General features: G+C 37.8%; 1 protein-coding gene across 1 annotated transcript in view; it reads left to right on the forward strand.

The window, feature by feature from the left end:
- Positions 1-26,362, forward strand: part of SHANK2 (SH3 and multiple ankyrin repeat domains 2) — a 314,299-nt gene that overhangs the window by 134,817 nt on the left and 153,120 nt on the right. The window contains exon 13 of the mRNA XM_010563678.1: positions 19,933-20,008. Coding sequence (XP_010561980.1) covers positions 19,933-20,008 — 76 coding nt within the window. The remainder of the gene's footprint in view (positions 1-19,932; positions 20,009-26,362) is intronic.

Here is a 26,362-nt window from a genome sequence, read left to right on the forward strand (position 1 = left end):
GTCCCTGCCCATGGCAGGGGAGTTGGAACTAGATGATCTTTGTGGTCCCTTCCAACCCAAACCATTCTATGATTCATTAGATCTCTAATTATGTATTCAGGAAACTACTCATTCCTTTTTTGGCTAAGTAATGACCATTCTGCTTCACTTTATCCCACAGCAAAATGTATGATGGCTTCTATTACTTCAGGGATAAAACAGATGGCCTTCAACACAACATCTGGCGGCAGGGGAATCAGATCACTGAAGCTTATTTAGTAAAGCAAACACTGCTAATGTGAAATGATAGATTACTGGCTTTACTAAGAATATCCCCGGACTGAAGGCAGGTTGTTTTAGTTGCTGCCTATTTTGAGTGTTTTGTATCTACACACAGGATTAGAAGTAGTTATGTATAACTAGCATTTCAGCTTATGACATTTCGTTGATAAAAAGATTTGAAAAATAAGTGTTATTACTACTTTAGTTCTGGGAGGAACACCCTGCTGATCAGTCCTGAAAACACCTCAGTGGAGTTGGGCTAGTGCTGTCAACATTTAACAACTCTCAATTGATTTTTGTGATTGCAAGTCAAGATGAATAAGGAATTCAGGTTTTAAAAAAAATCGCTATGAATCTATGGTAGCTTCCTACAGAGTTCTGAGTGTGGAAACGTATGGGGTCTTATTAATAATCTGAATTATGGATCAGATCGCTTTCTGATAACAAAATGCACTTAAAGCTGACAGAACTACATTTTACTATAAATACTATACTGTGACTAGCAAGTCTACCCTTGGCCACCTTATTCCTGTTACCCATTTCTAGAGGAGACTTTTTCTTTCAAACAATATTATCTTAAAATTTTGACATCATAATGTTACTGAGGTGACAAGTTGTCAACTTCAGGTTATATGATGGGGAAGAAGATTATTTAAAAGCAGTTATATGTCCTTTTTCTCCGAAAATGATCGTGATGTTATATGTATGCCAGTAACTTGTAGTGCCCTAGCAGTCCTGTGAAGAGTAATTGGACAGTGATGTATTAAAGTATAATTGTTTAACCAGTTATATCATTTTCAGTGTCAAAAGAAGTCTTCAAGCTGTGCAAATCATTATCACTGTTTGGTGATTATTTCTTGTACTGTCTGTGTTCAGGATTATGGTAAATAGAATGAAACAGGATTTTTTTTTTATGATGTATTTGGAGGATTAGATTTGCATGGTCCCTTTGAGGATTAAGTTTGAGTATGCTGAGATGCAATTTATATGTGAGAAAGAGATAAGGAGAGAGGGAGCACGGTGAGAAGGAGGGAGCGTGATTATCAAGTACAGAGAGATGGCTAATCCAGGTTGGCTTAATACACTCAATTACACTTTTAGAAAGGAATAAACCTACTAAGTACATATCTCAATTAAGTGCACCCCATGTTTGAGACACCACTACAAAACAAAAATTCACTAACTCAAAATCTCTTCAACTTCTCTTCCCTCCCCCCCCGCCCCGTAAAATTTTAGATGCCACAAAGTCCACAATATAAAAGTTTCCATTAGGTCAAGGCTACGTTTTCAGTAAGTGTTGCAAGTTTTACAGTGGTTTGGGGAGGTTCACTGATTCAATTGGGAGGTTCACTACGCTAAGCCTTTTACATTATTTTTCTTTAAGATGGGGGGAAAAAAACAAGCATTCTGATTCTAGGGAACCCCATTAATCGTGACAGGTTAATAGGCTGCAGAAGTACTTCATTATTTTTCTCCTCATTTTGTTGGGGAGAAACTCTTCTGGTCTTAAATGCTTCGCAGAACAGAGTAGTAAATCTTCTGGCACCTCCAGCTGCCAGCCCAGTACACTGATTTGTTCCTTTGGTTTTGGACCCCAGTAAAGGAGAGCTGAGGGACTGGCAATTCTTTCCCTATGACCCAGGGCAAATTCTAGTTAAATCTTTTCCCTTTTTGGGGTGAAGCTAACTAGCACTTCTCTTTCACTGGGACTCAGGACCACCACCAAACTATAACACTTTTGAGCAGATAGTATTCTGAAACCTACAGTTGGTCAGATGGTTTTTTTTCTTCATATCTGAAATGATAAGGACATATGTGTGAAAGCTGAAACTTCACTGAGATTGTTAGTCCTCTTCTGGTTACTGTTAGTTGGGGATAAGTTTAGCAGGGATTATTGCTACCAATTTTATAAAACAAGGAGTATGCCTAGAGATGTGCTGTTGCTGGACAAAGTTAATGGTGCTCTCTACTTAAGTATGAGTGATATATAAAAGAATCCTTAGTAACTGTTGACTATGTGCAATGCACCCAAATTCCTGTTTTCTTCTGGCTCTACCCCTTCTTGTCATCAGCCTCCTGAACTTTTTTTTCACATGAGTAATATACCCAGAGTATTTGATTTCTTCAGTTATAACATTTTACAAATCTCATAACTAAAAATCTCCTAAGCACAAAGATGCAACATAATTAGTTTTTTCTTATTAGTTTATAGGCATTAAGCATGATACATAATGGAGTTTCAGGAATATATCAGTCTTAAGAGAATTCATTTCCATATCGCTACTTGCTTCCAAGAATTAGTCATTTAGACTTACAGAAAACATCTGGAAATGATAACAATTTTTTTTGCCATTCCTGCTTCTTTAGCCTTTGGATATCTATAGAAAATAAGTTTTGACATTTCTGTAACAATTATCAGATGTACATTTTTATTGTTAGACTTATAAACTTAAAGCTCAAATGCTTTTTCAGCTGAACTACTTTGAAACAGGTTTATTGCCTTCCCTTTGTCTTCGGCTGTAGTTTTTGGCATGCTGTTTACAGTCCCTGTGCCTCTGTTACCTCATTCTCTAAATTGCAGTGCTATTCTGAGGAGAAATACCCCAAAGATTTAGATAGTTGTAGTGACTTTATGAATCTACAGTAATAAGCTTATCTTTTACTGCTCACAGTGATCATTTCAGTGATGATTTTCACTTAAATTTAGATAATTTTGTCTGAATGGCATTATTTAAGCTATAAGATTTTTAATTTTTGTAATACTTATATATGCCTACAATTACACATTCAAATATTATTCCAAATTTGTGTATCATCATACACCCTTTGCTTTAATCTTCACTGAAGTGAGGCTGGATTTTGATAATAACTGGACAAGTCACTATTCAATTTAATCGGTATATAATTTAAAGCCACGTAATTTTCTAGTGATCTGTTCATGGCATTGTATTTCCTAAAGGTTTCAAAGTGTGTTATAAATAAAACTTTTAAAGTTTCTGTCATAGTAGAGGTCTAAAATCTTAACTTTCAAAAGCATTTTACTGTCACTTTTAAAATAAATTCTTAGTCTAGATTTGACTAAATGTTAGAAAATGAAACTTGAAAGGTCTGGCTTGAGGTGTAGATAAAAGATTGTCAGATTTGAGAAGGAAGACCTACTTTCTGCTGCTTTTTTGAAGACTTAGCAGATGAAGAAAAGACATTTAAGTGCAAGTGTTAGAACTAACAAACTGAAAGCTAACGTAAAGGATAATATATATTCAAGCTGATGTGTAGTATGATCTTTTAGTGTTCTTAATGTATACATGTCCCTCTTTTTTTTTTTTTTTTTTTTAAATTTGGAGTTGGACAATGAAAACTTTCTTTCTTTCTCTGATAGTCTGTTAGGCTAATATACCTAGTACATAGGTTAATCATGTTCTGTTCTCCTTGGACTGAAAATGCCACATACAGGTATTTTCGTCGTGTAATTTTAAGTGGGTTTGCATAGAAAGGAATCTGAAGGTTAGCATTTCAGTTCAGAAAACAAAGGTCAACTTATATATGGGATTAATAGGGAAATTTTCATAAGATTTACTTTTCAGAGTCAAAATTAAATTCCTTGCTGGGCCTGGTTCTTTTGGACATTTTGTAAGATGCAGCTTTCTATACTTTGCTGGGATTCCCCTAGAAGCTTCTCCTGGTTGGGTAGATACCACCTTGTTAGGCTTTGGATGTTAATTTTTATTGCAAAATGAAATTTCCTAATCCTGCCAGTCATGTTAAAAAAAAAATATTAATGTTGGGTGTTTGTTTTAATGATGTAAAAGCAAACAATTATTTCTTCTTGCATGACATTTTCCATCATATTCATTTCACAATACTTCTGTGGGTCCTGTAGCATCCTGAGTGGTTCAGCTTGTTCTGGCCTTAGGCACTTTTTCCCCCTGATTTTTTGATGTGAGAGCACGAAGAATTACTGTTCTTAAAGAATTCCTGTAGGAGAAAACCCAGACTTTTGGAATTCTCCTCTATGCAGTGAAAGACTACACTAGCTTGTTTTTTTATTTCATAATAAAAATATATTTCTTGCTAATTCAGTCAGCAATGAAATGGTAAATACTGCATGTTTAGTACTTTTTATTGATGGATTAAAAAGGGACAAGAATTTTAGGCAATGGAGTCAACAAGGGAAAATCATCAATGATAAATATATTAGGAGAAAAATGATTATATGTATTTACCAGGAAAAATATTTCAGGATAATTCAGTTATATTCTGTATATGGTTGTACATTTATTTTCCACTTCAGGAGTATGTGTGCAGACATGGCCCATCAGCATTAGAACTCTCTTTTGCTGTACATCCAGACAAAGCATTCAGCTTTTATTTTTTCTTTTAATCTGATGCCTGAACAACTGCCATGTAATTTTTCCATGTATCTTTTTTACCCTCTTCTTCATAAAAATCACAGTCACTGAAAAGGTGAAGCCAGAAGCAGCAAAGACAAATTATCTGCTACTTTTCTAATCCCTTGCTTTAATGTCTAATCTGCACCCTTTTTAAAGGTCTATCCCAAATGAAGAATAACTAATTCTGGAAATATTGATATAGAAGCAACAAGAAGACCAAGGTGTACTTTCCCCACATTTTACCTCTCCCATTGCCCATTTTGGCATCTGAGGAACTTGTAGGTAGTTCAGGATTGACCTTTTAACTTACGAACTATATTTACACTGGCTTTTGCAAATACAACAAATGTAGCTTCACTAGCAACTAGAGTCCAAGTCAAGCACTCCCTTTACGTACACTTAACTAATTTCTTAGCCAGTAGGAAAGCGCTGCAGTGCATCTTGTAGTTTATCTTTTTTTTTTTCTTTTTAAACTGGTGAATTACTTTATCTGTATATTACCCGCAAACTCAAACTCCTACCACTGGCAGTTCAGTTTATTATTTAATTGCTGTATTTGGACATTTTCTGGTTTGCATATCTATAGCCTACAGTAATGCAAGTGTCTTTATGATGGACTACAAACCTACTCTTTATTAGTCAAATATTCATTAATATCCATGTTTAGTAATCATGCTTTCAAGTGGCACATCTTTTGAATACACAGCTAGAACTGTTACTGCCTATACTTCCAGGTTTGCGTAAATAGCTCTTGCATAGCACTGGTGCTTGTATTACATGGGTAACAAAATGACAGGGACACGCAGGATGCATATATAAAATGACATGAACTTGTTGCTTAGATTCATTAGACTTGACTATTCTGCAGTCATAAATCTTGCTGTTGATGCAAAATGTACAGGTCTTACGTGTTTGGATTTCCAGGCTTCCCACAACTGCTGAAATGACATAGTGAGGCTGTGGTGGGAAAAAATAGGAACGGTAGTTAAAATCTAAATGCTTAAGGTATAGCCTGTAGGAGAGCCAGAGACAGTGTCTGAACCGCTGACTGAATTTCAGCCCCAAGATGTTTTGTTTCTGTGGTTTGAGGAGCAGCAGATTAGGAGTGGTATGGCATCCTCCTCTATGAATAAGCTGCACAAGAGAACGCTTGTAAGGTTTGGAACAAGCAGTCTGAGGTTACAGTCCTGGCCCTGGGCAGGGTCCACTCCACTAGACAGACCCTGTCATGTCTTCTTTGCTTCGTTACCCTTTGCTCCTTTCTGAAGTCCCATTCTTCTCCTATGCAGTTTCTGCTGCTGCTCCTGTCTTGTTTCACACTGCTTTCTCTGCTAGCCTTAGTCTAAGCTGTCTTTCATTTCCCTCATTCTGGCTTTTACATCCTATGACTTCGAATATAACTAATTAGACTTTATTCCCAGTGGTGCCTTGACGTCAGCAAGGAGAACCCTAAGCATGTAAGAAAAACCAATTCTCTGCCTCCTGAGTGCTTGCTTCACTACATGTACCCAGTACTCCAGGTAGGTGCAGAGTGCTTAGCTGTGGTCTGGAAATGGCACTCACGCAGACTAGAGACTTGACTGCAATTAAAAATTTAAGAGATCTTTTACTCCAGAAGTGTGTTTCCTCCTTCTCAGATCCTACTGCTTGTGGTCTAATTGCAATGTTTATTGGCTGAAATTGCGGTAATTTCAAGTAAACTTGTCAAGGGGACTACAAGCTAGCACATTCCTGGCATATGTACGTGTAGCGCAGATACTAGAGCTCAGATCTGTGCTCCAGAGTTTGGAAGAGCGCTATTTATTCAGTAATCTCATTCTCCTATATAATTACAACCATTTGGGAGACATTTTCTGTAAAACCTGATGTAGGCAATCAGAACTTGATAAAATTGTCATTAGAATCCTAAAACTGTATCTTTTCAAGGCTGCCCAGTGTTTTCTCTTATCAGTTGTACTACAATAGTTCATTCTTCAAGAGTGAGGGAAGGAGAAGAATAACTGGGTAGTAATACTAAGTTCAAATAGTCTGAAATAACTCTCTGCCTTTTTGGCAAAACATTTGTTCATATGCAACAGCACAGTCCCTGTTCCACATCATTCGGAATTTGCCTGTGTGACGAGGTAGGAACAGGTTGAGTGCAAAGCAGCAGGAGGACAAGAAGGCTAGGTGACATGTATCCCAAACTGCTCGTGTGCCTGCTACATGAACCAAAGGAGAAGTATACACCGTGTGACAGAGGTGAAATGTCAGCCGGGGGTATCTGGAGATCCTTATGTGCCATGTAATAGAGCTGTAAGCACTTGCGCACAAATAGAGAAGAATGGGTGCCCATACCGCTATATGCTATATATATGCGTATATGCTATACACACAGAGTTAGTATGGGTGCTGAACTGCAATTGTCTTTGTAAGTAGAGACCCACCTATGCCTGACATGTATGCTGTGGTTACACATGGATGTTTAGTAATACATTAATCAGACATTATATTTACATCATTTTTTTTAAAGGATCATTAGCCCTTTAATGCAGATCAAAGTATTCACTTTTCTGTTGCTCATCGAAATGACTAAAGTGAAGTATCTTTGACCAGTAATGGAAAGACAAGTTTTCATGTACAGTGGATTTTCATGGCAAAACAAACGTGTGTTATTAACTACATTTGTGTTTTGCAACTGATACAGTCTGACTTCATTGTGTGCTTGTTACGTGAGAGGTATTTTTAATGCTTTTTCTTTTTTTTTCCCCCTTCTTATAGGCAGTAAAAGAGTGGGTTTAAAAAAATAAAGCAGTTTTGGTTTTAGAACACTACAACAATATACAGAAGTGATAGCTGTGCCACATTTCTAATAGCTGGGTTGAATCATATTCTTTTCCTCTAATGGCATGCGTAATTGCTCTAGGTTTTCAGGCGTCCTTCACCCGCGCTTATTTAGATTAGTGACTGATCCATTTCCATGGAAACCTGCAGCAGGGAAAAAAATCTCTTGGTACAGTGTGGAACTGAAAGGATGTGGGCTTTGAGTCTCAGCCTATAACTTGTGTAAAATCAGACTTCTTGTTTGTGGTCATCTTCATTTGGGATTTTTGTTGTTGCTGTTCTCTAAAAAGTAAGAATTGTTTCCAGCAGCATTTTGTATAAGAAATTTAGAACACTTGTCAAATCCTACATTTCTTGAGAAGCTTCAACTTTTTTTATGTAGTTAAAATAGTATATTTTGAAATTAAGTGTCGGGGATGTTTTTCTTCATGAGGATGCAGAAGCACACAGAGCTCAAGTAAGCTGGTTAGAAACTATGGCTGAAAAGTCAAGATCCAAGAAGAGAGTTCATTTTGGAGGTATCGTGTATAGCTTTAATGAAGAATGACTGTTTTATGAAGCGGTGGGGGGGGAAGCAGAAAGGTTTTATATAAAGAGAGTAGTGACCTCAGTCAGTAAAATGCTTGGAAAATAAGGGTACTTTTAAAAACTTTGCACAGTACTATATTGCTTTTCTCAATATCTGGTACATTCTTAATATGCACTGCCTAACATATAATATCTCTTTAATAATCTTATTTTTAGTGCTTTCTTAGGAAAACTTTATTCTCGGCATTCTCGGAAATTTATTCTAATTTCCAGGAGTGTTTAAGATTGCAGCAGATCGTAGATTTTCAAATGTGTTCTTTTCAAGTAATTGCTCTTATCTGTCTTCACAATGCTGAAAGGACAAGTACCGTCTATACTTTTTAAAAAGTAGAAATATTTTCAGATTTTGCTCCTTTCAAACTGCAGTCATCCTAACTATTTTGAATACCGGTGTAGGTTGTCTAGTTGTAGGCTTTCAAACCAATGGTCAAATTACAATTTTAGATGTGGTAGTTGTTCACTTTTTGAAAATTAATTAGCCAGTGGCCTGACTCGGAAACTTGTGTTACTTAACAGCCATCAGTATGAAGTATCTCTAAGCATATCTATATATTATTTTTATTTTATATATTATATGAATGTATATTATATTATTTGTATTATTATAATATCTAGATATAGCTGTATCTAGATATTCTGATAAAGCATCACAAGTTCAGTCAATAAAGTTTTGCACTCCAGTTTCCTTAAAAGTGATGTGGAGTTCCTAAGTACTTTTGCTGTTATGATAGCTTTGTATTTTATTCCCACTCAGTCGTGTGGCAAGGAAGGAGTTCCTCCTGTTGAGCAGGGAACCGTACACATCTGCATCTCCTTGTCCCACCCATATCTTCCCCTCTACCGTCCTGTGTAAACTCCGGTACAGCATTGCTTAGCAACATTCTGCTCTGCTAATCTGAGCTATTTGTTCCCTTTGACTGAAGTAATAATATTAAATTATAAGTTATTCTGAGGCCCTTACAGTAGAAGTTGCAGAGTATTCCTCTGTATGTCTGTTGGGTTTTGGTAGTGGTGTATTTTATCCACAGTGAAATTCAGACTGTAAAGCCCATATGCACGATCAAAGCAGAGGAAGAAAAAGATACTGAGTGACAACTCTAAACTTTTGGCTTTTGCTTGATTTGTATTTAGTGTTATCTTCTTCTTAGAAATGGTCTTCATTTTATAGTCTTTTAAATACCTGTCACACTATGCTTACATGATGTTAGGGTGACTAAATTTGGCAAGATTTGGGAAGAGCATTAAGAATAAGTGCAGTCTCTATATGCAGGACAGAGCGAGAAAGTTATTTTTTGAGACATTTTTACTAATGTCTGAAATATTCCAAGAGAATCGAGCGCTTCAGCTCATTGACTTCAATGCCCCTCGGTAAAGAAAAGGGAAATCAGTATGTTCCGCACAGGGCAAATGAGTTCTCCGTATGGCTGATCTAGCAGAAAGTATTAAAAATGCTCTCCTGGCATTCCCGTTGGCCTCTCAGGGTAGTTGGAGGCCTGTTTGATGGCAGGAAAAAGAAAATACGTGTAGTTCGACTTGATAGCTAACTGCGAACCTAACAAAAAGACATTTGAAACCACTGCTTATGTCAGGGAGTGTTACAGTGAAAAAGATTGGGAGGTTCCTTGAACTTCTTGCGTATCTCCCGTGCACGGCAGATGATGGCTTCTTATGTATTCAAAATTTTATCTATTATTGAAGTGGGAGAATTTGACAGATCACTAACCGTGAATATAGCTGGTGAAGATTTAGACTTGAATGAGGCTTCTGTAAGGGAGGAAATTGAGGGGAAACATTTGTATCACCATTGATGATAAAAGTCCATAATAACTCTTGTTGAAACTTGCTGTACATGAAAATTAATGATTTTTGAAATTGAATAGAAGAATGGCTTTTCAGGGCCTGTTTTTCCTAACCCAGCCCAAAATAGTTCTCCATCTGTTCTTTCCACCTTAGGGTGCAGAATGACCTTTTTCAAAGCAGTTGGTTATCTTTGTGTGATTGTAAATATGTCTCAGGTAGGAATAATCTGTGTTACACAGACTAGACAACAGCTCCTGCCACACAGGCAAATGTAGAGTTTCTCCACAAACTTCTAATGGAGTTTCCCTAAATTTAAGGCAAAGTCACTGAAAATTCTTATCTGCTACTCTGTAGTAATACTGAAATGAATATTTCTATTAGATTGCAATTCAGGTTCTTGTGGCAGATTTAGAAGCACGTGAAAATGATCGATTAAAATGGTTTCTGTTGTGTCATTTCTCATCAGAAAATAAATACCAACGCTGGCACTCTCATAACTAGAACTGACCAAAATTAGAAAGCGATTCGATGGTTTGGTTTTGTTCTTGTTGTTCTGTAACATCTGAGGATACCTGCAATAGGGAAGGTGGCACTTACTGTCACTTCTGGAATGTTTGCAGGAAACTTTCCATGGAGATGCATCTGGCACCTTCCCAATGGTTGACTGTATTGATCCAGTTTCATGTGGCTTTGTGTTGACTTAAAGCTGCAGAACTTCATCTCTTTAGCAGAAGTAAACAAATTTCACTAGCAGTTTAGAGAGCAGTGGTAACTATAAGAAAAATAGTATTTAATTAATGAATGAGATAGATGTCAAGTTTCAAAATATTACTTGGATTTCCTTTTTTTTTGTCGGTTTTTGGGTTGGTTTTGGGGTTTTTTTTTTAGTTTTTTTCTTTTAAGTATTTTTTCCTTGGATTTTTAGGTTAGGTGTGAAGCTAAAGCAGGCTTCTTCCTTGTGGGAAGTTGATTTTTGTTTGCCTTTTTTTTTTTTCTGTAGGGCCATAAGTAGAAATATAGATAGACTGAACACTGTGTTAGCATACCAACAATGAATCCTGCACAGTCTCAACTTTGCTCCCACCTGTAAGCATGTTGTCATGTTGTCTCTGTTTGCAGCGTAGTGGTTTGGGACTTTAAATGGTCCTTGCTGCTCACAGATGTGTATTCTTGACTTAAAATGAATGGCATCTAACAAAATACTAGAAGTTAGTGTTTGCCTAAAGTTAAGCATGTGCGGAAGCATTGCAAGTTAGAGACTGCAAAATTAGCATCTACTGAGTGTGAAAAATAAATGCCACTATTAAGCAAACTATTAAGCCAAGTTTCACCTCACTCCTGCCCTTTGTTACAGGCCATCATTTTGGATTATGCTGCTGTTTTCAGTGAGAACACTGCAGTCATTCACTATAATATTTGCAGGAAAGATGGAAAATATGAAATAAGTTGTTATGATTACAAACATTTGTACCACAAATCAATTCCAAAGAACTGGAACATTAGAGCACCTGAGCTTTGCAGTTGAACAAGCCATCCTGTAATATTTGCAACAGATGCTATTGTCAGCAGGCAACAAATCAAGATTTCTTTGTTCTACCTAAATTGGAAAACCAAGATGCCTTTATTTACCTTTCAGGAGCAATTTGGGATCAACAATGCGAACATTTTCTATAAAGTAAACGCTAAGTATTACCAGTCCACAATAAAGGGTTAAGTAAAGTGCATTGAAGTTTCTTTATTCTGGACCTGGTTTTGTAAAAGCTGCATGTTTCAGCAATGATCAAAACATATGCAAATGGACCAACTCCATGCTTGGTTGCTGGAATCTCCGAGGTCTGTCACCAGCCCAGGTCAACATCCATCTCTTTACAAGCAACAAAGTCTGAAAAGCCTAACAAATCTTGGGGCAAAGAGGGAAAAAACCCGCTTCCTCTCCCAACTGGTTTCCTTTCATGATATCACCCAGACCTATGTCTGTATCTGTTCCAGACACTGAGTAATTTAATCCTCCATTTCAACTGAGTCCATGGACGCAAAGCTGCCTTGCAGCATCTGCAGTAGGCTGATTAACTATTCTGCTGCAGATGGGTTGTGAATGAGGGGCAGAGGGAATGAAGGCCTGCAGAAGCCCAGCAGGAGAGGTTCTTAGGGAAAGATCAAGCGATCCCTACCGTGTTTTGAAAATATTCTGCAAAATGAGGGAAGAGCCATGCAAGAATAAACTCTGTTTGCTGTGCCTGCTCTGCAAACAGATCAGCAACAGTTTGCCTAACACAGGGAAGACCTAGTTCTGAAATAAAATCTACCTTGGAGATTTGCCTCAATTTTAATGCACATACAACTTTGCTTCTTCATAAGACACAAATACAAGCAGATGAAGTTACATTTCGAGTCAGATTTAAACTTTAGCAACGGGATTGTATACATAGCTGGTAAAGTTGTTAATACCTATTTCTCCCTGTTCAGCTCTGTAAGTCTTATTCAGTGTTAGAGAATAAGAAGCAAATGTTTTGGCAACTGCTTGCTGGTTTTTTCAGGTGTAAGTGAGCTTTCTGAGAAATTAAAGGGAAAACTAATGACATGGGAGACCAATGTTCTTCTATAACTGCCTCTCCAGTACATCTAACTTGCATATTTCAGTTATTAAGCTTTCTCTTGCAAACAAACTTGCTGATTCACTACATTGATCAGCCATTTCAGCATCCTTTGTGAGTAAGCTAATTCACTGTATTCCAGCTAATCTTTCTCTAAGGATGCAGGAGGGAATCAACATCAGCCTGCCTTTCTTTTTTGAAAATAGGAGTTAGCAGGGGAAAAAAAAGAAAGGCAGGGGGACATCCAAGGAATCACTATTCCAGTCAAGGAGGTGTCCTTGAGACATTTTTATGCGTATTCTCAAATCTGAAAAACTTCAAAAACCACATAAGATTTGCTGTTTCTCAGCTTTAACTGAAAGAAAAATTGGCTGAGAGCACCACATCGACTGAACACTTGGATTTTAAAAAAAATCATCTACAAGCTTAAAAAGAAGAAAAGTGAATTATGAATTACAGGTTTTCATTAATTTACAATTTATGCTGCCTACATTATATATTTCTTTTTTCTTGATCCTCATAGGTTATCCTTTCTAATGAAGTGACAATGTTATTACTTCAGATTTGCAAAGATATGAAAAAGATAATTGTAGTTTCTTCTGAATTCTTGGGTGGTACATTCTGCAGATTTCAGTTTTATGAGTTTCATACCCATTTAACAGAAGCGGGCTGTACTTGCATGTATTGCCTACAAATCTTATGAATTCTTCACTCATAAGAATATTCTTTATTCAAAAATGATACATACCAATGTTCAGGAGGGAGGAAATCCTGGTCCAGATTTTAAAGACAGCACACAGGAGGAACTAATGCTCTGATCTTGTCAATGCAACAACGTCTGTTCTTAAAAAGCAAGGATCCTATGATCAAATAGTTAGAGACAAATTCCATCTATATGTCTTGATCACATTTTTACTTTTTTTTTTTTTACAGATGTTTAGAATCCAAGATCCTACTCTGCTTGATTTGGAGGAGGATCCCTGAACTTAATCTTTTCTTTGGCTCAAATGACTGCTCAAAGATAGAAATATGAAATATTATGTAAAGCAATTGTATCATAGGCCTGAAAAACCTTCCTACTTATCAAAATTTTAACATACCATGTTTCATGGAAAATCCCAGTTTTGATGAATCTCCATTTTCTAAGGAAGAAAGGGAATGAGTAAAGTAGCTTATTGAGATTTCACAGTATGTGGTATGAAGAAGATATTATATCATTTAGTATGGCAAATATTTTGAATGCACATGTACTGGGGATAGAAAAATAAATGCTCCTCTTAGTGATGTTTTCAATCCCATATACTTTTTCTCCATTTTTTTTTTGTAGGGTCAAAATATTTTGTGATACTGTTAGATAAATTTTAGGAAAGGCTCATAAGATAGGTGCACTGTCTTGTTGCAAAATAAGTAGATAGATAATGGCTAGCACATGTGCACTTGAATTGTGAACTTCCATTAACTTTCTGTATTATCTGTGTACCTGGTAGTAACAAAGAATTTTAGACTGCTTTCCTTAGCTTTGAATAACTTCTGGTCTAACCCTCAACAGAAATAGTTGTGAAAGCATTTTTTCCACAGGAAGGAGAAGATACACGGTGAAAGCCCTAGCCTCCGACAACTGTTGGGTATTGCTTTCCGTCAGACACACGCAGAGTGCTGTACCTGAACCTCTTTTGGCAACGAACGTCTGTAACTATCTATTGCATTAGTGAAACATCTCTCAGAGATGTCAGTGGGGAAGAGGGAAGAAAGAAAAGCTTCATGTTTTGGGATGGTGCTAAACTGTTGAATTTACTGTGCCCAAAGCTGAAGACCAAAGGGAAGGACTCTGGCTCTGCCTTTTGGATGTTTTTTTAATTTATTTTCTTATGTTTGGGTTGAAAAAGCATTTCCTGGTGTGCAGACTTACTTCTTCATGCTGGAAATTGGCTTAGAACAGACTGAAACCATTTCTTAAATTCTGCTAGCATAACAAGTGCAATAACTAGGTTGGAGTAGCAGAATACCCTGACTTTACCTTTAACAGTCAGTGATATTTGGAGGGTATCTGCTAGTCTGTGTTGTCTCTCCAATATCACACATTAATCAGGCTGTTACACTTTTATTTCCTTTGTTCATCCTGTGGACATGTCGATCACTCTAAACCCTTCCCAGAGTGCTGGCAAGCAGTCTCACAACATACCCACTGGCAGAGCAACCCCTCGCAGTTTCCTAGGAAACACGGCCGCCAAAATGCCCTGTGAAGAGCAGCAGGAAGAATAAAAGGAATGAAGACAGTTGCTTTGGGATTTCTTCCCCCTAGTTCTTTACTCTTCCAAACAATATCAAATATGTAAGCAATCTACTACAAATAATAGTGTCAGTGTGGTAAGCGGGTTGTCTGTTCTAACATGGCTACAATAGTTATGTGCTAATCACTGGAGAAATAGAGCAAGAATGGCATTATCTGTCTTTGTGAGTTAGAGTCCAGATTTTATTTCTTGCTTTTCATGTCAGTGATTTTTCAGCTTTTGATATTGTCTGCAGGCACTGTTGGAGTCCTGTGGTCAATTATGAGACTAACACGGTGAAGCTACAGGGAGGTCATATACATATTTCTCGGTTGAGGAGAACCATCACTCCTCCTAAGGTAGAAGAAGAAAAGGAGAAAATGCTTTTCACCTGCATCTTCTCAATGTTCACCTTTCTTCAAACCCTATTAATTATATCCTGGAATGGCAGGGTTTGAGTCTGTTGCTTACTGAAATGTCTGCAACAATAAATTATTCTAATAAAGAAACAGCTAGGGCTTTATTATTTGTATTACCACTATTGCACAGTGCAAATAGCTTATTTCCACTGCAACTCCATTGGCTTCAGCGGAGAGCGGACCAGGAAAAAACTTGCCACATTATTTTGTACCTTGCAGATTCTTCTATGGCTCTCATCATACTAGGACTCACATTGCTCCTAGATGGCATATTAACTGATGTGAATAAAACCTCTCAGGTGGTTTTGGGTGTTGGGGGTTTTTTTTGTTTGTTTTCTTTTTTAGCAGAAAGTGGGGAGCTTTATGGTGATGTTGTGTTCTTATGGAAAATAGTTTCAGTAGCTGTAGATGGAGCCTTCCTTTTCACATAAATGGTTTTTAGTCTGTGATCAGCAATGCAGTACTGTGAGAACGGAGTTGTTAGCTGTGCCCTTCATCCTGATGCTTCATGCCCAGGTATGTCCTGTTGCTGTAACCTAGAGATGGATGAAGGCCTGTAGAGAGAAAGTCTTCTAACCAACTACAGTTATTGGGAAAAAATACAGTGGAGTAACTCTGGTAAAATATGGGCATCTCAAGAAATCTAGAAACTTCAAATGATATACCAATGTTCCTTTTTTCTGTCAGCGTAAAGGAAACTATACCATTTTTGCAAACACTTGTGTTTTGTTCTACCTCCTAGAATAACTTTTGAACTGATCCGATTTGATGCAATGACTTTTAATCTGTGGTGGCAGATGTTCTTCTCAGTAATAAAGCAGTAATATATGCACTGCTAAATAATGTTTTTCTAGACCTTCTTGTCTGTATCTTCTAGTGTCTTTCTAATCTGTCTGCAATGAAGTTTAAAAAGAAATCCTCAAAGGATTCTGCAGGTGTGGACTCCATAAATGATGATAGGGTTACTAGTCTTAGGTACTCCTAACTTGCTCCAAAGCACTCTGATTAAAAGTGCTGGTCTTCAGAAAACCTGGGGACATCAGAATGGGGTAAAAATCCAGTGAAACCTGGAACTAACCCCTTGGTGCTATTATACCTATATTAGTGCTATTATGCTATATATGGCTTGAATTCAGAAAAGCATTTGTTAAACAATTGCCTATAGGTTCTTTGTATTCTTTAGTCAAATTAGAGAATTGAACCTGTGGGGGTTTTTTTCCAGTATTCAGTTTGTTATGATGGCAGATTCCTGATCCTTCCCCCCACTTTTGGATGTCTGTACTTATGCTGCGTAATAGGACAGACTGGAATCTGAGTCAGAGGTCAGGGAAAGAGGGTAATTAAAGAACTTACACAGCAACCTGGGAAACATACCGCTTCGCCTTGAGTTCAGGGATTTGTAAGGCTAATGGTTTCCCAAATAATCCCTGTGAATACGATTGCACACAAAGAAGTGGGGGAAAGTAGAGGGGTGGGAGGGACAGGGAGCAGATACAAGCTGCAGCTGAAGAATGCTGGCTTTGCAATACTAAGTAGCTGAACAAAGCTATCTGTCTTACTGTGCCTTTCCGTTCCTCCCACCCACTTTGTATTCGTTAATAGCACTGAAATATCATGCTATAGAAAACAGTTTCTGCAGAAGAAACAGCTGGCTCCTTAAGGCTCAAGCAGTGGCTTTAAGATTTCCAAAATATTCTTCATCATACTTTGTTCTTTTAATTATTTATAAGTGACTTCTGGAAACAGACCAGTGGTAAACTCTAAGTGGAATCCAGGTTTATGTTTTTCCGTGTTTCTTCTGATTATGTGTCTTGATACTAATCTGATTTTTAGGATAGTGTGAAAAAGAATAGTGCTTGATGGGGAATAGACTGCAATTCATGCAGGTCACTTTATTCCGCATCGCAGCAGGGCATTGGATTTTGAAGCTAAACTTGTAAACTTAGTGACAAAGGCATGACCCACAAAATTCACTGAACCCCTTACAGCCCACTAAGAGGTGCAGTCATACAGTGAGCTACTTCAGAGCCAAATCTCTTGGAGCAGATGTCATGTAGCCTTGGGTACCATTGCTGCTCACTACACTTACAGGTCTTTCTCCATGAAAGGCAACATGTTGTCCTCCAGCCCTGCAGCTAACGTGCCGGCTGCTGAGCTTTGGTTGTGTCTGGGTAGGTGCTAGGTGAGTCCCGGAGCAAGTTCTGTCCTTTTGGGGTGTTCCAGAAAGGCAAGGGGGTAAGGGCAATAGGAGCTGGAACCTGGGGTAGGGGTAAGGCCTCTTTGACAGAAAATATAGGCTGTAGGTGAGTGACAAAGGGATAAAATAAGCCTATACAAAACTATCAAGTAAGATTCATAATACAATAGAGATTTTCTTCCTCTTTGGCCATCCTGTAGGAAGGAGGCTGGCTAGTCTCCTTTTTTAAATTTTATATAAATGTATATATTTTTATTTTTTCTTCGTACTGCTTTTCTTGTATCTTGCACACTGGTGCACTGCTATGAAGAAATAACTTGCTTACTCTTAGCCAGCCTCAACCTGCACATATATTTTCAGCCATAATTCCTCTGTATTATGTATGTATTTGTATTTATGTCTCCAACTGGGGGCGTGATCCGGTTATGTGTCAGCTGTACTGGTTAAAGCAAGGAAAGATGCATTTTGTCAACCCTTCTTCCCAAAGTCTGTCTCCCAGTACTTTCTTCTGCAATGTGCTCCTTGGCCATGTTTAAAGCCTGTCATCCTGCACTGATATATTTTTTCTCTCCGCAGACTAGCACTTGGTCATCTGACAGCACTACCTCTCACAGTAATTTTTAACATCCTTAAAAGTTGTGACATATAGATGGTGTACCTTGAGGGCTACGTCTAGCTTGGAGATCTAATAAAATCTGTTTGGATGGAGTCAGGCTGTCCTTCAATGAAAAATTCCTCAGCCATGCAGATGAGAATTTCATGGACACAAGCTAAACCAGAAACTTTTCAATTTGATTTTTGATGTCTGTTAGCCTAACTTAATGTGATTGCATTCGAGGACCAAGTTGTGTTTAGGCAAGACTTTTTCCTGTCTCAAAAACTACAGTTTCTGCATAAGTATCTTCCCTTGGCCAAAGAAGCCATTTAAAAAGGGCTGCGCTGAAGATACTCATCTGAGGAAAAATGAATACACTAAGACATTATTGTGGTAAAAGCTGAGTAAGATGCAGAAAATTGATACATTTGAACAACAATTATTGTATTACTTAAAGCTACCGAAGAAGGTTCCTTACTCTCTTTTTTGTTGAAGTTTTACTTTATTTGAATGCCTCTTTGGAAGTAAGCTTCTGTGTGTTTTCCTGTCATTCTGAAGAAGAATGTGACAATGAATTACCTACCTTCTCTACAATCCTTTTGTCCTTCCCTACAAGTGTATTTTTTATATATGCATATATATATATATCACACATATAGTGATAGCCTTTCAATGACAGCCTTTTAGATTATGCTCTTTGCTGCGCAAACTGAAGCAACCAAATGTTGGAATAGATTCTGCATCTTTCCCACATCCTTGATTTCGTGGTGCTCCTGTAGGTGCCCATTGAAAGAATAAATGAGAGAGCATCTTTCCAATCCTAGAGGAAAAGAGATGTTTAGCTCTGTTGCCTGTTGTCCTACAGATATGGTTCTAAACTAAGTACTGTAACTGTTATACCCATATTAAACCAGTTGGTGAATTGTAGAAATACTTGTGAACATAATGTTCATAGCCCTAGAGGCTGATTTAATGCTGCAACCACTAGATGTGAACTGCTTCAGTGGGATAGATTTTTTTTTTCTGAAGAAAAGGCATAAATATAAAATTTTAATGTATTTGTGGTTTTAAATGCCTTTTTAGTAGACATATTGTTGTATCTTATTCCTTTGTTCTTCATGTTTCCCAAATACGGGATTTCTTTTTTTTTTTGTATCACCCCATATCCTCCAGTTGTTTGGATTGTTTGCTTTTGCTATATAATGGTAGTACAAGTTTCATGGTGCTGTTTCCTGTGAGAATTGATTGATGGCAATGAATGTGGGCAGCTACTTTTCCCCATACCCCATTTTCCATATGCCTAATAAAATTACAGAAATAGCTCTAGTTTTGTGTGTGTGTGTGTGTTTAAACAAAAAATACTGTGTTGCATTCTTTTGGCTATTTTTCCAACCTTTCCGAAATTTGTTGCTGGTTTTTCTTCTTTCTTTCTTCTTGTATTTTGCCTGTTTGTCCAAGCTATAAAAGAACCAAAAATTGGACTTGAAAGGTTTTGCCACTGAGAATGGGGGTGGAACTTTAAAACTTGTGAATGATATGATACATGATCTACAAGAAGTTCTTCTTATTCACTTGATGTGTACGATATGATAAAAGAATGTCTCAGCTCCAGAGTCAATTTTTTTTTTCAAAATTACTTGAAACCATGTTAATTCACTGTAAGGGAACATAAGGAAATACTTTTTTACTGTGAGGTGACTGAGCACTGGAATAGGTTGCCCAGAGGGGTTGCGGACTCCTCCGTAGGGATATTCAAAAGCTGTCTAGACACTGTCCTGGGCAACCGGCTATGGGTGGCCCTGCTTGAACAGGGGGTTGGACAAGTTGACCTCCAGAGGTCCCTTCCAACCTCAACCATTCTGTGATTCTATGAAGTACTCTAAGTTTTCTTTTATCAATGTATAGCAGAAAATCTGCTTTAAAATTGCAAATTAAAACAGCACTTGATTAAGAAATACAGGAGTCTTATTAAAAATTCTCTTTTCTTTGTGCAGAAACACGAACAGATAGAACAAAGAAACTGTTTAGACACTACACAGTTGGATCCTATGACAGCTTTGATGCTTCAAGGTAAGAATTTTTCTTTTTGGTCGCAATCTGTTTACAAAACCTTTCTGGGTTTCATTTAATTGTTACTTTTGGTTTAGACTTTTGAGGGGAAGAGGGAAGCAGATTACTAAACAGAGCTTCTCAAGATATCATTCTACATCTAAATTGTTTTTATCACAACTCACTTTTTTCATATGGGATGGGTCTACAAAAATAGTGAGTGATGAAGTAATGAGTATCGCTATTTTGTTTTCATGAGTGGTGAAAGAGATCAGCATTTCACAGAAGCAGTATGTTCCAGCTGCTTCTACAGTCAAGGACCACTTAAGTTGTTGGATACTTCACAAGATCAGGCCTTCTATATCTGTTCACAGAATCATACTTGCTGACAAGAAAACCGAAATAACATTTTGTGATTTGTTGTTCTGAACGGTGTCTTAGATCCTAAGTAGAAATTAGGCTGTTAGAAATGAGGAATTTAGAAATTAGAAATTATATTATTTATTTTCAGTTCTGCTGAGTGTTCATGATTTTTAAGCAGGTCCTTCTCCCACATGCGTATACATCGGACATACAGCCAATTTCTGGTAGAAAGAATGATTTTTAAAGCTCAGAACCTCAGTTAGCTGTTGGTCTCTTCTTGAGAAAATTGTGGTGGCATACTGGAATCATTACACTTTTCTCTTCACTGTTTAACTACAGCTTGGGGTTTTTTAGTTTTCAAGAAAAACACCTTTTTTGTAGGAGAAGAATTCTGAAATGTGTAAAGTAATGATGGCAGAATTTCATGTAGCACACTATTTTTTAAAAAAAAGGAAAGAAGATGTGGTAACTGTTGTTTTTATTATGTGATCTTAATCCTTGTTCTAAGGGTCACGCATAGTTTCTATGCCAGTTAAACAAGTTGGGGAGGGAGGATGGAATTCAAGTCAGCTGAAGTAGTTTGGATACCCAAGATATCCTTCTGTGCTCCTGACGGTCGGTGTGCGGAGCTCTGAAAGGCAGGGGGCTGCCGGTTGTCTGCCGCATGCAGCCTATAAATATTGGAAAAATATGTAAATCTGCAGTATCTTGAGTTGTGATTTGAAAGAGTGTTGCAATGTTGGATGAAGAGGGAAGGTTTGGTGACATGGTAGGAGGAAGCAAAGGCTTGTGAATTGGCTACAATCGTCCTGTCTTGGAGGCTCTGATCTTCCTGTTAGTGTACGTGGTGTGCTACAGGGCATCAACTCTTCCTGCTGGGACTTAGGAATTGAGAAACCGCATTTCAACATCTTGCGTATTCCCCTTCCGTGATCAGCCAAGCTACCAGAGCTTCGCACTGTTGGACAATGATGTGATTGACTGCATAGTCTATCATAATGATAAACTTGTCAAGAGAAGCTGTTAGCCTGTATTATGAAACACGTAGCTGTTCTGCAGAGCAAGCTCACTGGTTACCAGTTACATTTCCAGTGAGAGGAATTGGCTTTTTGCAAGATTCTTTGAGTGATCGTTATTCTATACAATTCATAGCCTTGTCTATATTTCAGTGTTAATGGATAGGGTTGTTTCTGTAAAGCTAGAAGCTGTGGCTGCAGCATGTGGCCTCAGAGATACCAAATAATCCTACTTGGAAAAAACAGAAAAAACAGGGCTACTTTCTAACTTAGAAAATGTCAGTTCCATCAAAACGTTTCTTCTTTTTTTTTTCTTTGGAGGGGGGGAGCTATTGATTCTAAAGCATTTGGATTTTTTGTTGTCCTTTTCCCAAGAAAGTTCAGGTCCATTCTTGGGAGAGAACAATGCCATTTGCCTTTCTGAAGTAGGCAGTACTTTAGAGAGGTTATTTTGAAAGCAGGAGGCCAAAAGCCATATTCAGACCAAGGGCTTGAACCTCATCTCAGTGGTGCTCAAGTATGACTTTTAACCAGTGAGCTGTTGGGGATGAATGGATTATACTCTCTGCTTTTGGGAAGTCACAGAAAGTGTGTGACATGTTTGGGGGGTTGGGGGGAGGTTGTTGGTTTATTTTTTGATTGGTTTTGGTTTGGTTTTTTTCCTCTTAAGGTATTGGGCTTGTGCAGTGCAACAGCAAAGCTCTCAAAAAATTTACATTACCTGATTCAGGACTACAGCTGAGCAGGAGAGTTTATCAAATAAAATGCTAGTTTTTGTACAGCCTTATTATTGAGATTCTAGATATGAAGTATGTCTGCAATTGTTGCTGATTCTGGCATCAGTATCTATTAATTGTCTGAGCAGTAAGAGGGAAAGCAACAGAGTTCTCTTGGCAGCTTCTGAGGAAAGCAAAGTTTTGAAGAAAACTCAAGGATAGTTTCCACAGAGAATCTGAAACCCAGTGGACCCATTTTGAAGAGTAATAGTGAAAGTTGAGAGGGAAAGGTAGGAGAGGAAATACAGTGGAAAGGTAGATTTGCTTAACAAGCTTTTAAGTAGAGAAAAGTATGGTAATTTTCGAATTTTTGTAAAAAAACTAAAAAACTAAAAAAAATATTTTTGGTGTCCACTAGTTAGCTGCTGAAAGAGAAAAAACATGTTTCTCTGAGGCACATATAATAACTTACTGTAATGATGTATTTACAGAGAACGTACACTGTGATGAAAGGTAAACTTCCTTTTTCATCTGTTACAAACATGATGTGTAGTGAAACATCGTTCTGATACTTTTTTCCTAAACAAAATAGAGTTCGAGGATGTGCTGCCCTAAAACTGCAACGGCACAAAAAGTTGTGTTTCAGATACTTGACTGAGGCTGCAAATCAGCTTTTTGCACATCTAAATGGTAATTTTACCGGTGCTTACGTATTGCTGCTAAAGAAAAAGAATTTACATTTAAGAATCTGACTGGAGGTTACTATGTCTTGTTAGTACGTACAGATTTAATTCCTAGCATGGGCTTCCTCAGGGTGGGGGAATTGTTAAAAGAGGCAAACAAGATGTCAAACTACCAGCAGTTCTCGATATTTCCAAATTTCTACTGCTTTGTTTACTTTCTTTGTTAGCATTTCCTACCAAAGTAGGGGAAGAATATAGTGAACCAGATTTAACTACTTGCAGCTAAGTTTTAATAAACATTTGTCAGAAGGCAATTGTGCCTGAGTACTAAGAAGAGCTTTGAAACCAAAGTACTAACAAAGCCTATCCAGTTCCTTTCTGGAGATGATGTGGGCGAGTGAGGGGAAGTGTTTGCTCCCTTCTCTTTTTTCCCTCCCCCTCCCAAAGGGCAAAAATTGCTGAGCAGAAACACTCTGTTCAGAAATCTATATTAATGGGCTTATTCACATGCAGGAAAACACATTGTACATGGCATTTTTCATCTTTAGGAAAATGTGCAGCTTGAGTAATGGAGGTTCATTAAATCCTATTTCAGCTTTGCATAAGAGATCAGTTATCCATACATTAATACTTCAGGAAAATGGGTACTATACTTACTAATACGTAGAAAGGCAGTGAGACTTGCTTGCCAGTACAAATAGTCATTAAATATCATACAAATATAATATTTGAAACTACCAGGTCTAATGTATTATCTGCTTTAAATGCTGATGGGATACATTAATTCTGTTATGCAAAAATGATGTTGTCTCTTGCAGCTGTCACGTGCTGCTACTGCTGACATTCCTTTACATGGATTCCTTTCCTGTTGTATTAAAACCTTTTAAGAACTAATTACTTTCAATCATTTTCCTTTAATCTGATGCAGATGGACAAATGGCAACAGAAGGATAGGCTTTGTTGCAATGGCATACATGTGAGAGAGGGCCAAGTTTCTTACGCTAGCAGGAGGTCTTGTTGGACAAACCGGAGTAAATACGTGTCCCTGGACATTTGTCCTGGGCTGCAGCTCTGGAGGCTGGGGTGGCAAGTGGGACCAGCAAAGTTTCCTTCTGCCTCCCCAGATGGAGCAGGCAGGCAGCACCCATGGTGTCGGAGCCCAGGAAGCGCCATGGCCCGAGGCTGTACTTGCTCGACGTGCCTTAGAGCCACCGAGAGGAGCAGAAAGCAGGCACAGAAGAATCACAGAATCATAGAATAGAATCATCAAATAGTTTGGGTTGGAAGGAACCTTTAGAGGTCATCTAGTGCAACCCCCTGCAACGAGCAGGGACATCTTCAGTTAGATCAGGTCGCTCAGAGCCCCGTCAGACCTGACCTTGAATGTCTCCAGGGATGGGGCATCCACCACCTCTCTGGGCAACCTGCTCCAGCGTTTCACCACCCTCATCGTAAAACATTTCTTCCTTCTATCTAGCCTGAATCTACCCTCTTTTAGTTTAAAACCATTACCCCTTGTCCTAAAGAGCAGATATACCAATGAAAGTTTCAAGGAGATGATGTAAAACTGCTTCGACATGTCTCTGGAGTTTTGCATCTTCCCTGTATTTGTGGTCGGCAGTGGTCAAGACAACCATGGGACATTCCTTCTGAGAGCTGGGGCAGGGGCAGATCCCATGGAGTTTGTTAGGAAAAATGTTTGTTTGGGTCGGTCTCGTCTAGGCTGGATGGGTAATATTGTGACCAGCAAAGCAAAAGCTTCCAAAGTATTATAAATATTCTTCAGAAGTCTAGTTAAAGTTCAGGACTACTTTTAATTCAAAGAAAATTATTTATAGGCCTTAAATCAGTTATTTCATCAAGGTCAAATTCCAGTTTATTAACAGAAATTCTTGCTAAGGCATAGAATGGATGTTGGAATTTTAAAGAATTCTTTATTTTTCAAAAAATTAAAAATAAGGTAAACCTTTAGAAATGATTAATTTTTATCTGCTTTTTAACTGAAGTGAGAGAATTGATTAGTTCTCTCAAGATAGGACAGTGAATTGTTCAGTCAGGAAAATCAGAGAAGACAAAATTAAGTTACCACATTAAAATATGTGAAATTAATTAGTTGTTTAATTTCAAATGTGAAATGTTAGCACCTTTTTAAATGTGATGTGACTGATGATAAAGTGGTAACTTAGTTTTCATACTCTGGAGACATAAATTATATGAGCAATTTTGGTCCTATGTAAAGATTATGAACTTGATTTGGTGGAAAACATGATCCAGTTGCCTTAATGGATTTGGAAACTTTAGAACACAGCAGTGGAAACTTTTACTACTGCGTTAATTGCACCATCTCCCTCCCACCCCCAACAGAATAGTGAAATAGCAAAAGTCAATAGCATAATTGAATGCCAGTTTCAATGCAGTTATGAAGGATGCGATATAAATGTAAGATTTCCTGCCTGTTCTGTGTCTTCCCTTTCTTCACAGTTGACTTTCACGTCTTTTTTCTTTTTTTTTCCCTAACCACTTTAATTGGTACTAATCACTGCATGGGAGAAGCTTTCTTGGTGCCTCTTCTTGACATCCTATGGCTACAGCAGTATTAAGAAGCTCACAGGAGAGGATGTAATAATAAATAACCTTTTTCAAAGGCTTTTTGCCACAAAGTTAATGATGGGACCAAATTGATTTGCCTTCTGGTTTTAGTTCTGTTTTTCTGGATGAAGAAAAAGAGGTAAATTGGATTGTGTAGTCTGGGAGGTATGTGTAAGAAAGCTTAATTAAAAGCTTAATTCATTAACCCTAGTGTCCCTACTTGGAGTCAGGTGGCAGCATGCGTGTCTCACGAACATCGAAGCTGACAGAAGCAACTCCTCAAAAGCCAATTTACGTACAAACACCTAACAAAAATGAGAGATGAGAGATTCTTCTCAGCTGTATTTCCCAGCATTTTTCTGTTGATGTTGTCATCTGCACTGTCGGATAGAGCAGTATAAGCTTTAATCCTAGACAGCTCAGAGAGACTCTGGCACAGCTGAAGCTGCCTACCCCTGTAATTCAGCACACTGTGTAGTGCTTTTTCTTTTTTTTATTTTCAATCCACAGAGCCTACCTGTTGAATACCTCAGTCTTTGTCCCAAAGTTGTGATGTAAATGTGCTGTCTTAATAGGTGTGTTACACAGTAATTACACCTTTTTTAGTGGAAGCTCTCAATTTGATGCCGAAAATCTTTCATCTAGTTCTATATCTGTTTTCATGTGGATATTTGGCATAAATAGATTGTCTTCCTTCTGGAAAAATACAATAGACATCTCTTTAAATATATATTTAAAATGGATGGAGACCTTTTGAAGAACTCTGGCCATTGCAAGTCATGAGGTATGTAACGCTAGACAGGGAGCTAAGGGGCCCTTTCCTGGTTATGGCTTTGCAGTAATCCCGTTACCGTGTTGCATCTAGCGTATGTACTTGCTGAGTGCTGCTTGCTTGTGCGCAGCCGTCAGCAGCAATCTGTTAAATCCCGGCAAATGGTTCTTTATAAAAATTGGAGGAATGTATAAGAGCCGTTGTTATTTTTTTATCTCCTGCTCGCCACATTTTCA

This window comes from Haliaeetus leucocephalus, unplaced genomic scaffold (genome assembly GCF_000737465.1).
Source record: "Haliaeetus leucocephalus isolate CR32 unplaced genomic scaffold, Haliaeetus_leucocephalus-4.0 Scaffold173, whole genome shotgun sequence".
NCBI lineage: Eukaryota > Metazoa > Chordata > Aves > Accipitriformes > Accipitridae > Haliaeetus > Haliaeetus leucocephalus.